Genomic DNA, 14852 nt, shown 5'->3' with positions numbered 1-14852 from the left:
GAGTGCCCACTGTTTTGTACCTGATATTGTCCTGATTTTTAATGTAAACTCTCAGACTCCACACTTGGTTAGAGAGATAAGTTTTCCCTTTTCATTTACACACTTTTTCTCCTGTAGTTGACTGATGAGTCCACTTTCCTTGAACATACCCTCAAGTGATCTACTGTCTGTAAATATGCTGTACTGATTCTGCCTGCTTAATTTCTCTTTCCATCTTTAGTTCTTCTTCTTCTTTTGTTTTTATTCTGATCCACTCAAACATGTATTCAACAAATTTCTCTTCCTTCATGATATTTTTATATTGATTTTTCTATCCGACTTCCTTGGTAATGTATCCTTATAGTCTAAGGCTATCTTATGAAGAATTCTTAAAATAATTTTTAGTACTCTACATGAATATTTTATGTTCTCATGTCCCTACATATCATGTAGTACTCCTAAAATTGAAGGGAACTTTTTATTTAGAATGGACCAGAAAGATTTCTCATTATTTTTAAAATGTGAATTACTTGACCAACATGCAGATATAACCATTAGCAGATGTATGGTTTTAAGTGCATCTTCCTCATGAAGTCAAGAAATCCTCTCATATCTATGGGTGTTTTGTGTTTTCGCTCAGCTAGGAGGAAGGCTCGATTCAAGACAGGTAAGTAAATGGTTATCTCTCAGCTTCCTTCTTCCATCTCTCTTGGGTCCTGTCCCTCTAGCAGTATGAGAGAATGCAGGCATAAAACTTAAAATGTCTATACTGGGCAAAGAAGCCTTTGCTTTTCTTTCTCTAAATTTCTGTAATGAATTCTCTCTGAAGTGTAAATGAGAAGTGATTCAGCATGTTCTGCCCCCCACCCCGTCCTCTTTCCTTTCTTCTTGTCTTTATCTTATGCTCCCTGCTTTGTGTTCCACCTCTGTCCCTCCCACCTTTTGTTGCTTCTGTATTTCTACCTATATCTTAAACCTGACCATTTTAACTTATTATCTGTATCTTAAACCTGACTGTTTTTATTTATCATGTTTCTTAAAATGCAATACGGAGGTAATACAGGATAGAAAGAGGAAGTCTGAGGGATTCAAGAGAGGAAAAGGGATAATGACAGGGAGCAATGGAAAAGATATCAGGAGTAAATGGAGAAGGAAAAAAGCTAAAGGGTTTCCTATGTTTTCTTTTGCAGCCTGGAGGGATGCTCCATTATATCCTGGTGAGTAACATGGACTCTGATGAAGACAACCCTACTCTCTAGGATATTTGCAATGAACACCTACCATGTCCAAAAATAATATGCTGAAAATCAAAGAAAATCCAAACCATAGAAAACATGAACTCCATAGATTACTCAATGTTTTAAACAGATAATAATTTGTTTGAAACATTAAATTATAGCAGGTTTTCATTTTTTAATTGCACTTTACATTGTGTTTTGAGCATATGTAGAGTGATTTTCATTGGCGAAAATCTGAGGACACTAACATGAAATATATTTTATTAGGTCAGATACACCATGTTCCCTATTTTCTTAGAAACATCCTCAATAGATTATAGATATTTATCCTTCAGGAACGTTGACTTAGAAGACACAGAAGATGGGTCAGGTCTCAAGTCAGACATAATTTAATAGATTGTAAAAAGAAGTTCAAGTTATGAAAGGGTATATTCCTTGGTTGCTCTTATTCTTGACATAATCCTAGGGAATTTATACTCATGGTCTCTGGACAAACAGGTAGATTTATTTTTCTGATGGTGAGATCTCATGATTATTTTTTCTTTATATATTAGAGGAACGAGGAAATCGAAGCTGGTGAGTCTATCAAGATCCAGCAGGGAACTTGCTTTTTGTGGAGTGGCTGGAGGATTCCTGGGTAAAAGTGAGCTGGATCTACCCAGGGCCAGAGGAGTCCTGACAGAATGGGAGCCTTCTGGCCCATGCCTACAACCATTGCCAGAAACTTGATAGTCCACTTGTCTTTGCAGCAAATGTGACCCTGGATGAAGCCACTGCCCATCCTGCCCTCCTCGTGTCTGAAAGAGGGAGGCGAGTTACCTGGCAAGAAACTTGTCAAGATCTTCCCAGATCCACACAGAGATTCAACTCCATTCCCTGTGTGCTGGGTCAGCTGCGCATCAACTCAGGGAGGGCCTACTGGGAGGTGGAGGTTGGGGACATGCAATCTTGGGACTTGGGAATTTGTAGAGATAATGTGACCAGGGAGGGGGTATTCACTATGTCCCCACAGAATGGTTTCTGGGCCATTAGGCTCTATGACGGGGACTACTGGGCCCTCACCTCCCTGGAAACGTCTCTTCCTCTAAGAGAAAGACCCCTTAAGGTGGGGATATTCCTGGATTATGAGGCTGGAGATGTATCTTTCTACAACATGACAGATGGATCCCACATTTTCACCTTTCCCCAGAACACATTCTATGGTGTCCTGAGACCACTTTTCAGACTTTGGTCCTCTGACTCGGGCTCCCTAAACATCTGTTCAGCTGAAGGAGAATGTACTGATATAATTCATAAGTCTACCCTCCAGGCGAAATGATCACTTTGCCCCAAAGAAGATCGCATTTCTCCCCTAGCAAGATATAAATACATTTTTTCCTAGTCCCTACTGGTTCATTGTCAATATAAAGCTCTGTGACACAGACTTGATGATTGTCCCTCATATCAGTTCTTCCTGTTTTTGTCATATATTCCTTCTCATTATTACCTTTTCCTATGACAACCTCCTACAAGTATTAGATTTCTTACACCCCCTTAGTGCATGTGACTAAAGGATGGTGTTGTATTAAAAGGTGAATTACAAGGATGTGTCCTTAAAGGAAAATTGTGTCTTTCTTTTCTTCTTTACTTTTCTTCTGGCTATAAAGTGTCATGATTAATGGAACTCAAAAAACATATACGACCATGTAATATGACGCAGATGGTAGAGAAATTGAAATGAACTTGGGAGTCTGACAACTCCATGGAGCCCCTCTATTGCCCAATTCTAGAATTCTTTTCTGTGAAACATAAACATTTATATCTTTAATCAATTTATGTGTTGGATATTTGTCCCTTGTGATTGATTCTTACCCTTACCAGTGCCCTCTGCCTTTAAGTTGGGCAGCAGATGACATCCACATTGAATATGCAAGTGAAACTGGAGGTATAAGTCCTGTACTTGGTTACATAGCTACTCCTACTCCTGCACTGTGTCAGTCTCATCAGGCCCCTTTATGTCTCCTAATTCATTCGTCACTCCTGACTTCACTTCCTACCCTTTTCCCTACTTGGTGTCATGGCTAATAATTTCAAGTATTCTCTTCCTATGAAATGGAAATCCTGGTGTCATTGTTTTTCTGCTTCATGAACTTGGAAAAATACAAATACAAATTGATCTAGTCATCTACTTAATTTTGTTGACTGCCATACCCTTGGCATATGGAAATTCCCAGACCAGTGACTAAATCCAAGCTGCAGCTGAAACCTATGCCACAGCTGTGGCAATGCCAGATCCTTTACTTCACTGAACAGGACCCGGGATGTTATCCACACTTTTACAGTGACCTGAGCCTCTTCAGTCAGATTCCTAACACTCTGCCTCACAGTGGGAACTTCTCTACTTATTATACTGGCAGCTTGGCATGCTATGAAAATTAATAAAAATTAGTAGAGTGTATTCTTTATACATGTGTAGTCACCTATCAACTTGTGGACACCAGTACTATCTGATAATCACCCTATGCATCTCCAGCCATTTGCATTCCCTTATTTTGCAGTGAATTTTATTCTACTTATTCTACTTTCTACTAAAATTCTACTTTCTCTTGCTAAAGATAATGCAAGACATTGAAAATAACCTGGAGGCAAAGATGGATAATTTACTGGAAACACTGAGGAAAGAAATACAAGATATAAAATTTAAACAAGAAGAGATGCAAAATACAATAACTGAAATAAAAATTCATCAGAATCAGCTAACAGCAGAAAACAGGAGGCAGAAGAATGAATAAGTGAGGTGGGGGATAGATTAGTGGAAATCATGGATGCAGAACAGAAAAGAGAAAAAAGATTGAAACAAATGAAGAGAGTCTCAGAGAACTCTGGGACAACATTAAATGCACCTACATCTGTATTATAGGAGTGCCAGAAGGAGAAGAGAGAGGGAAAGAGACAGAATAAATATTCCAAGAGATAATAGCTGAAAACTTCCCTAACATGGGAAAGGAACCACTCACTCAAATCCAGGAAGCACAACGAGTACCATATAAAATAACCCCAAGGAGGAACACCCCAAGACACATATTATCAAACTGACCAAAATTGAAGGCAAAGAGAAAATATTGAAAGCTGCTAGGGAAAAGAAACACATAACATACAAGGGAATCCTGATAAGGTTATTGGCAGATTTTTCAACAGAAACTCTGCAGACCAGAAGGGAGTGGCATGATATACTTCACATGATGAAAGGAAAAAACCTCCAACCAAGATTACTTTACCCAGCAAGGCTCTCATTCAGATTTGAAGGATAAATCAAAAGCTTCACAGATCAGCAAAAGCTGAGAGAATTCAGCAACACTAAAGCAGCTCTACAACAAATACTAAAGGAACTTCTCTAGTCAGAAAAGGCCACAACCAGAAACAAAAATATCACAAATGACAAGGCTCACCGGTAAAGGTATATATACGTAAAGATGCGAAATCATCCACACACAATTATGCCACCAAAATCCAAAATCATGAGAAGAGGTGGGTACAAATGCAGGACACTGGAAAAGCACTTGCAATTAAGAGACCAATAACTTAAAACAACCTTGTATGTATAAAGACTCTTATACCAAAACTTCAGAGTAACTGCAAACCAAAAATCTACAATTGATTCACAAACAAATAAGAAAAAGCAACTCAAATAGAACACTAAAGATAGTCATCAAACCAAAAGAGGAGAGAACAAGAGAGGAAGGGAAGAAAAAAGAGCAACAAAAACAAATCCAAAGCAATCAAGAAAATAGCCATAAGAACATACATATCAATAATTACCTTAAATGTAAATGGACTAAATACCCCAACCAAAAGACATAGACTGGCTGAATGGATACAAAAACAAGACCCATATATATGCTGTCCTCAAGAGACCCACTTCACTTCTAGGGACACATACAAATTGAAAGTGAGAGGATGGAAGAAAATATTCCATGCAAACGGGGATCAAAAGAAAGCTGGAGTAGCAATACTCATATCAGACAAAATGGACTTTAAAATGAAGAATATTTTAAGGGACAAGGAAGGTCACTACCTAATGATCAAAGGATCAATCCAAGAAGAAGATATAACAATTTTAAATAACTATGCACCCAACATAGGTTCACTACAATATATAAGGCAACTGCTAAACCTTAAAAGGACAAATCAACAATAACACAATTATAGTGGGGGACTTTAACACACCACTTACAGCAATGGACAGATCATCCAGATAAAAAATAAATAAGGAAATACACATCCTGAATGAAGCATTAGACCAGATGGGCTTAATAGATATTTATAGGACATTCCATCCAAAAGCAACAGAATACACATTCTTCTCAAGTGCACATGGAACATTCTCTAAGATTGATCACATCCTGGGCTACAAATGAAACCTAAGAAACTTTAAGAAAATCAAACTCATATCAAGCTTCTTTTCTGACCACAATGCTTTATGACTAGAAATCAACAACAAGAAAAACACATGGAGACTCAACAACATGCTACTAAACAACCAATGGATCACTGAAGAAATCAAAGAGGAAATTCAAAAATACATAGAAGCAAATGACAACAAAGATATAACACTCCCAATCCTATGGGATACAGCAAAAGCTATTCAAGAGGAAACTTTGTAGCGATACAACCCCACCTCAGGAAACAAGAAAAAGCTCAAATAAACAAGCTAACTTTACATCTAAAGCAGCTAGAGAGAGAAGAACCTACAAGACCTAAAGTTAGTAGAAGAAATCTTAAGGATCAGAGCAGAAATCAATGAAATAGAAACAAAGAAAACCATAGAAAAGATCAATGAAATGAAAAGCTGATTCATGAAAATAAACACTTAGCCAGACATATCAAGAAAAAAAGAGAGAGGACTCAAATCAATAAAATTAGAAATGAAAAAGGAGACATAACAGACATCACAGAAATACAAAGACTGTAAGATTCTACTGTATGCAACTATATGCCAATAAAATGGAAGCCTAGAAGAAATAGACAAATTCTTAGAAATGTACAACCTTCCAAGACTAAACCAATTGAAATAGAAAAAACGAATGGACAAATCACAAGTACTGAAATTGAAACTGTGATTAAAAAACTTTCAGCAAACAAATGTCCAGGACCAGATGGCTTCACAGGCAAATTCTGTCAAGCACTTAGAGAAGAGCTAACACCTCTCCTTCTGAAACTATTTAAAAAAAATGCAGAGGAAGGGATACTCCCAAAGTCATTCTATGAGGCCACCATCACCCTGATACCAAAATCAGACAAAGATACCACAAAAAAAGAAAACTAAAGGCCAATTTCACTGATGAACATCAATGCAAAAATGCTCCACAAAATACTAGCAAAGCACATCCAACAATACATTCAAAGGATTGTACATCATGATCCAGTGGGATTGATCCCAGGGATGCAAGGGTTCTTCAATATCCACAAATCCATCAGTGTGATACACCACATTAACAAACTGAAGAATAAAAACCATATGATGCAGAAAAAGCATTTGACAAAATCCAACACCCATTTCTGATAAAAACCCTTCAGAAAGTGGACATGGAGGGAACCTACCTCACCATAATAAAGGCCATATTTGACAAATCCACAGCAAACCTCATTCTCAATGGTGAAAAGCTGAAAGAATTCCCACTGAGATCAGGAACAAGACAAGGATGTCTGCTCTTGTCAGTAATATTCAACATAGTTTTGGAAGTCCTAGCCACAGTGATATGAGAAGTAAGAGAGATACAAGGAATCTAAACTGGAAAGGAAGAAGTAAAACTATCACTATTTGCAAATGACATGATACTATACCTAGAGAATCCTAAAGAAGCTACCAGAAAACTGTTAGAGCTCATTCATGACTTTGGCAAAGTTGCAGGATACAAAATCAATACACAGAAATCGATGGCATTTCTATACACTAACAATGAAAGAAAGAGAAATTAGGGAAGCAATCCCATTTACCATCGCATCCAAAAGAATAAAATACCTAGGAGTAAACCTACCTAAAGAGACAAAAGACCTGTACTCCGAAAACTAGAAGACACTGATGAAAGAAACCAAAGATGACGCAAATAGATAGAAAGACATGCCATGCTCTTGGATTCGAAGTGTTAATATTATCAAAATGACTATACTACCCAAAGCAATCTACAGATTCAATGCAACCCCTAACCAATGACCAAGGATATTTTTCACAGAACTCGAACAAAATATTTTAAAGTTTGTTTGGAAGCACGAAAGACCCAGAATAGCCAAAGACATCCCGAAAAAGAAAAATGGAGCTGGAGGAATCAGGCTCCCTGACTTCAGACTATACTACAAAGCAACAATCCTCAAAACAGTAAGGTACCAGCCCAAAGACAGACATATACATCAGTGGAACAGGATAGAAAGCCCAGAATTCAACCCACGCACATACAGCCATCTAAGCTATGACACAGGAGGCAAGACTATACAATGCAGAAAAGACAGCCTGTTCAATAAGTGGTGCTGGGAAAACTGGACAGCCACACAGAAAAGAATGAAATTAGAACAGTCCCTAACACCATACACAAAAATAAACTCAAAATGGATTAAAGACTTAGATAGAAGACCAGACACTATAAAATTCTTAGAGGAAAACATAGGCCAAATATGCTCCAACGTAAATGACAGCAACATCTTTTCAAATCCACTTCTTAGAGTAATGACAGTAAAAACAAAAGTAAGCAAATACAACCTAATCAAACTTAAGAGTTTCTGCACAGCAAAGGAAACCCTAAACAAAACAAAAAGACAACCCACAGAATGGGAGAAAATCTTTGCAAATGAAGCGACTGACAAGGGATTCATCTCCAAAATCTGTAAACGCCTCCTACCGCTCAATACCAAAAAACAAAAAAACTAACCCCCCCATCAAATAATGGGCAGAAGAGCTAAACAGACAATTCTCCAAAGACATACAGATGGCCAAAAAACACATGAAAAGGTATTCAACATCACTCATTATTAGAGAAATGCAAATCAAAACCACAATCAGGTTATCACCTTACACCAGCTAGAATGGCCATCATCAAAAAGTCTACAAACAGGAGTTCCCGTCGTGGCACAGTGGTTAACGAATCCGACTAGGAACCATGAGGTTGCAGGTTCGGTCCCTGCCCTTGCTCAGTGGGTTAACGATCCGGCGTTGCCGTGAGCTGTGGTGTAGGTCGCAGATGCGACTCGGATCCCGTGTTGCTGTGGCTCTGGCGTAGGGCGGTGGCTACAGCTCCGATTCAACCCCTAGCCTGGGAACCTCCATATGCCGCGAGAGCGGCCCAATAAATAGCAAAAAGACAAAAAAAAAAAAAAAAAAAAAAAAGTCTACAAACAATAAATGCTGGAGAGGGTGTGGAGAAAAATGTTGGTGGGATTTTAAATTGGTGCAACCACTGTGGAAGACAGTGTAGAGATTCCTCAGAAAAGAAAAAATAGAACTACACTTTCATCCAGCAATCCTACTCCTGGGCATCTATCCAGAGAAAACCTAGACTCTCCAAGACACATGTACTCCGATGTTCATTGCAGCACTATTTTCAATAGCCAAGACATGGAAACAACCTAAATGCCCATCGACAGAGGAATGGCTAAAGAAGATGTGGTACATATACACGATGGAATATTACTCAGACATTAATGGAATGAAATAACAGCCTATTTTGTTGGAAATTGATCCCATATGTCCTCTTTTAAAATGTCTGACATGGGAGTTCCCGATGTGGCTCAGTGGTTAACGAATCCGACTAGGAACCATGAGGTTGCAGGTTCAATCATTGGCCTCACTCAGTGGGTTAAGGATCCGGCAGTGCCATGAGCTGTGGTGTAGGTCGCAGACACAGCTCGGATCCCCCGTTGCTGTGGCTGTGGTGTAGCCCGGCAGCTACAGCTCTGATTAGACCCCTAGCATGGGAACCTCCATATGCCACCAATGTGGCCATAAAAAAGGCAAAAAAAAAAAAAAAAGACCAAAAAATAAAAATTAAATTCTGACAATGTTTGTATTGTGAATAGTGTCCAATCATTATTCTGTGCACATACTACTAAACAGTCATTTGGGAATATATACCCTATGTGGTTTACTTTGGAAGTTTCTATTTTCCTTTTGAATTAATGAACTAAAAGTGAGGGAAGGAGAGTCTGAATTAGCACAGGGAAATAAGAAACCATAATGCTGTTAAACTTAAAGTTTACATCATTTCTTCCCTCTTCTATATGACAACTAAAGAAAAGTGTATTCTCAAAAACGTAAATTAAGGTATACCTCTTGAATTATTGTTACTTCTATATTTACACCATTTCATTACTCATGCATTCTCTGAGGGGAGCCAACATCCTCTTATGCCTAGCAGAGTCCCCTGTGCAGAAGAGATGGTCAACAAGTGTATAAAAGGATTCTCTTTCTCTTTGGGGGATTTTTTTCCCCTTCAATCAGCATCTCTAAGCATCAAGCATAATGAATGAGCAGAGAGAGAGAAAAGAAATGTTTCATTTACCAGTATCACAGGAAAACCATCTCTGGTTATCGAATGGATAACCGTTTCAAATTTTCTCTTCCTTCTGAATTCCCAAAGAACACTGTGACATTACAAGTTCTCCACAAGGAGGAGCATAAGGATGAGAAAGGACACGAAATCCTCCAGGGCATCCTTCAATCTCCCAGGCAAGCGCTGGTAGGGGATAGAACCACACTCAGTACCTACCTCATCTTAGACATGATCCTGCTAGCTACCACTCCTTCTCCTGTGGTTCCTGTTTCCCTTCACAGTCTCTCTCATGAACAAGCAATTAAAAGAAAGCAATGAAAATGATAGAGTCCAAGTTCTAGAAGAAACTTCCCTCTTCTCTGAAAGTTGTCATTGATGTTCTGATGAGTGTCATTGGACTCATTTGACTGCTCAATACAGAAAAATATAGTAGTCTCATTCTAGTATTCACTGATTACATCAGGACCTACCATGTTCTTAGAGGCATAGTTTGATAAGGAATTGACAAATTTGATCATGAAAAGAATATGACAACTCTAACTGAGAATAATTTGGACACCCCCCAAAGAAGAATAAATGGTTAAAATGATTGAAGATGTTGAGCCTGTGGAGTGGTTGAATGGTGGCTTCCCGAAAGATCGATCCATGTCTTAATCCCCAGAACCTATGAACTCAACCTTATCTGGAAAAAGAGCAATTGTAAATGTAATTAAATTAAGGATATTGAGAGAAAACCTTCCTCAATGTTCCAAGTAGGCTCTAAATTCAAAAATAAATGTCCTTATAAGAGATACATGCAGAGAAGGTGGCCTTGGGAAAATGGAAGCACAGATAGAAGTTATATAACCACAAACCAAGGAATGTCTGTGTCACCACCAGAAGCTGGAAGAAACAGAAAATACTTTCACCTAGAGGTTTCAGAGAGGGTGCACTGCTACTAAGACCTTGATTTCAGACATCTGGCTTTCGGAACTGGGAGAGAATAAATTTCTGATCTTTTAAACCACCAAGTTTTTGGTAATTTGTTAGAGTAGCCTTAAGAAAATAATACAATCTGAAAAGGAAAAACCTTTGGGCGATTAAGGTAATAATATTCAAACACCTAAAGGACTAAGCATGTGGAACAGTGGTCATCCTGAGAAGTCATCAAGCAGAATTAGGACTATTTTGTGGAGATTTCTTAAAGTCAAATTTGCAACCTGTATAAGAGAGAAATGATAACAGCTGCTGAAGATAAAAATGTCACCTGCTTCAGAGAGGTAATCCATCAAGAGCAAACGGTCACACAATGGAGATTGTTATGGGATCACAATAGCTTTGGAGATGGTATTGAGGAGATTCTGGCACTCTGAGAGGTATAAATAAGCTCCTTTTTAAGGGTTCATGTTTGCTAAGAATCGGTATCCCTTCCCTCAGATTTGAACTACTTGTCACCAAAAATCCCAGCCATAGGATTAGTTATTTATCTCAGTGAACTCTTTCTGGAGGTAGAGGGATTTCCTGATTTACAAGTAGATCCACAGATGATATTAACAGAAGATTCGTGCTAAATTTTCCAAATTTACTAGAATGTGCACTTAGGAAATGTCAGTAGCAACAACAGGAAACAACCTTGATCCAGAACCAAAAGTAAAGACAGGATCACCTCAAAAGAAGACAAATCTTTAAAGTCTACCCTATCTCCTTTGTTTGATCAATGAAAGTAAGGAAAGATTTAAAAAAGAAGCTCCACAAACCTAGCAACCAGATACTGCTTTTTGTTTGTTTGCTTTTTTAGCCTCCCAGCAGCTTTTTTAGCCTCCCAGGCCAGGGATCACATCTGAGCCAAAGTCACCACTGAAGCCACAGCAGCGGCAACACTAGATCCTTAGCCCACTGTGCCAGGCTGGGGATGGAACCTGCATCCCAATGCTCGCAAAACACTGCCCAGCCTGTTGAGCCAGAGCAGGAACTCCCAGATGTACTTTTTACTACCATTCTCCAATAAAAAGAACCATGCGGGGCTCCACGGAGAAATGGTTGATTCTAGGACTGGCTCTGAAGCATTTTGTAGTATCAGAAAGTAAAAAGGGCTAAAAAAGTTGATGAGGGCATATCAAAGAGGTGCAGAAGCCAAATGAAAGGGCTCCCAATGGCCAAAGCTGGAACAATTTAAATAACAAGATTAAATAATATTGCCTTAACCTAAAGTATAAAATAAATATGCATAAGTCCATCCATCTTGATAAAAAAACAAATGATTAAATTAATTAATCAGGAGAAAAAGAGACAAACATTTCATGTAAATGAATTCCAAGTAATATACATAGGTTGTATTACTTTGTCCTCAAGGAGGGGAAGCATAACTTTTCACTCCTTAGATGTGGGGGTTCACACATAGTGATGCTTTCCACAGTGTATGGTATGGAAATGGGAGGTGGAAAGGAATAATTGTGCAGTGGAGAAAGCTCATAAACCTTACTTCAGTGAGGTCAATGAGTCCAACATAAATCGTGTTGATAGCATATACACTTGATATGATGTGATGAAAATGGCAGTTTACCTCTGCAATCTTCCTCTTGTCTTTCCATGAGAAAAACACCAGACAACTCTCAGTTTGATGACATATAAAATTCCTGACAAGGACTCCTGAAAATTGTCAAGGTCACTTTCAAACCAAGGAAAATCCGAGAAATTGCCATAGCCAAGAGGAGAAACATCTAAACCAGCTATAATGCAAAAAATAAAAATTGTTATAAATGAAAAAAATAAAAAATGTAATATGGGGTTTGTAGCAGAAAATGATAGTAAATAAAAAGTAAGGACATCTAAACAAACATGAAACTTCAGTTAACAATAATGTATCAATATCTTCTGGGGATAACCAATTATCTATTACTCAATAAGACAAAAAGACCGAAAGAGTTCAAGCTCAAGCAAGTTGTCAGAGAGAGGTAAACGGTGTAGGAATGAAGTCCATGACAGCCAGGAATTGATCTGTTTTGTTCAGCAGAGTCGGTAAAAAAAAAAAAAATTGTGTTATGAATATATAGAGTATATTCTCCTTGGCATGTTTAAGTCACGAATTTTCCAAATTAATAAACACTTGTTGTGTGTCACATCAAGAACGTTCTAAAATGTTTATGTTGCTTTGATGGCACAGTTGAGGCGTGGGATTCTGTGCTCCACAGAGTACTCTCTCCATTCACAAAACTGACTTATGGAGCAAGGGGATTCTGCTCTCTCACATAACATAAAATTCTTTAAGAATACCTATGGGCCCACTCTTAGGAGATTGGTTAAAACCACCATGCCCAGAGGCCAAAGGCGGAGCTACAAAGAGCATCAACATGTAATAATAACTGCGTTTATCCTTTTTGAGAAACTTTCCTTTAGCACAAGAGTGTGTGATGAGGTCCGAGTGGCAGCTGAACATAGACGACATTAATTAGGGCTCACCCCTAGCAGCAGAGAGCCCCACCCAAGGGAGTAAAAACTGAGGTCTAGGACCTGGAGGATTACAGAGCACTGGCTACTGGGAAGTCAAAAGAAAGGGACTGGGAAAGTCTGTGGGAGCAGAAATAGCAAGCTTGGGAAGGCATCCCTTCCAGGGGTAAGGGAGGGGCTTAGCTTCCTGCTCTTGGCATTTCACTCTTCTTCCTTTACAAGTTATCTCTTACATCCTCAGGGCCTTCTCTCTTCCTCCACATCTCTTATCTCTTTTCCCTGAATTCTTGAGTAAAAAGTTTAATGTTCTTTTTCAGCACTTTCTCTCCAAGTGATTTATTTCTTCTACATTCTCTTGCAGTCAGTTTTCAATGAAAGATTCTAGTTTATTTACTCCAAAGCCCTAGGAAGTGGCTGCTGCCATATCAAGTACCAGAGATGAAGACTCTCAGACCACCATTCACTATGGTCCTTTCTCCATGTTAGAGATCAGGGAACTCAACTCTCTCTGTCACCTTGTCTGGGCCTAAGGAAGGGCATATGAGGGACCTCTGGCAGGACTAATTCCCACAACTGTAGTCATCATGTGAATGGACAGGCCCCCTCAAACCAGCTGCTCCAAACTACCAGCTCACCCACACAGAAAAGTTCCTCAGTGGGTACCTCCTTATGGTAATTTTTCCTGAAAATTAAAATCTCCTTTAAAGTAGTTCAGTAAAAAGAATATTGAATTCATGTATTTATGACCTAGGCAGTGGGCTGCCTCAAATTCTGACATCAGAAATTCCCTGTATTCTATTATTTATGATTTTTATTTTTTCCCATTATAGCTGGTTTACAGTGTTCTGTCAATTTTCTACTGCACAGCATGGTGACCCAGTTACACATACATGTATACATTCTTTTTTCTCACATTATCATGCTCCATCATAAGTGACCAGACATAGTTTCCAGTGCTACACAGCAGGATCTCATTGCTAATCCATTCCAAAGGCAATAGTCTGCATCTATTAACCCCAAGCACACCATCTATCTCACACCCTCCCCCTCCCCTTTGGCGACCACAAGTCAATTCTACATCTCCATGATTCTCTTTTCTGTGGAAAGGTTCATTTGTGCCCTATATTAGATTCCAGATATAAGTGATATCATGTGGTTTTTGTCTTTCACATTCTGACTTACTTCACTCAGTATGAGAGTCTCTAGTTTCATCCATGTTGCTGCAAAGGCATTATTTTGTTCTTTGTAATGGCTGAGTAGTATTCCATTATATATATATATATATATATATATATATATATATATATATATATATATATATATACCACATCTACCTAATCCAGCAATATTCTATTTTTAAGATGCTCTCGGCATATAATTTTTAGAAACATGATCCCTGATTTTTCTGACATGCTTCAGGCTGATAAACCAAAATAACTTATCCATTCTTATGGGAGGAAAAGAGTTTCCAAATACATGTATTCAAATCAAAACCGGTGACCATTTTTTAACATTAAATTGACAAGCTGTCACTAACATTAAAAAATTAGTAAACCCTTGCAGTGGATTTTTGTAGACATCTTGATCAGCTCCAACAATTCTATAGTCAAATACCTATTGCAAACCCTTCATTCCATATTGTTCATAGTTGTCTTATGTGCATAGCCAAAGCATAATTAATACAAATCAT

At 38.4% G+C, this 14852-nt stretch overlaps 1 protein-coding gene across 1 annotated transcript; it reads left to right on the top strand.

Moving 5' to 3' along the window:
• The first annotated feature begins 594 nt into the window (after positions 1–594).
• On the top strand, positions 595–2535 carry LOC110255259 (butyrophilin subfamily 1 member A1-like). Its single transcript, XM_084970543.1, has 2 exons — positions 595–646; positions 1967–2535. Exons 1-2 carry the CDS (start codon positions 595–597, stop codon positions 2533–2535), a joined length of 621 nt encoding a protein of 206 aa, XP_084826669.1.
• Positions 2536–14852: the final 12317 nt, after the last annotated feature.

Source organism: Sus scrofa, chromosome 7 (genome assembly GCF_054392235.1).
Source record: "Sus scrofa isolate SSC_HxYL_T2T_F1_AM1 chromosome 7, Sscrofa_HxYL_maternal_Yorkshire_Landrace_v2.0, whole genome shotgun sequence".
Lineage (NCBI taxonomy): Eukaryota > Metazoa > Chordata > Mammalia > Artiodactyla > Suidae > Sus > Sus scrofa.
The sequence above is the reverse complement of the archived record's forward strand: the minus strand, read 5'-3'. Positions and strand labels throughout refer to the sequence as shown.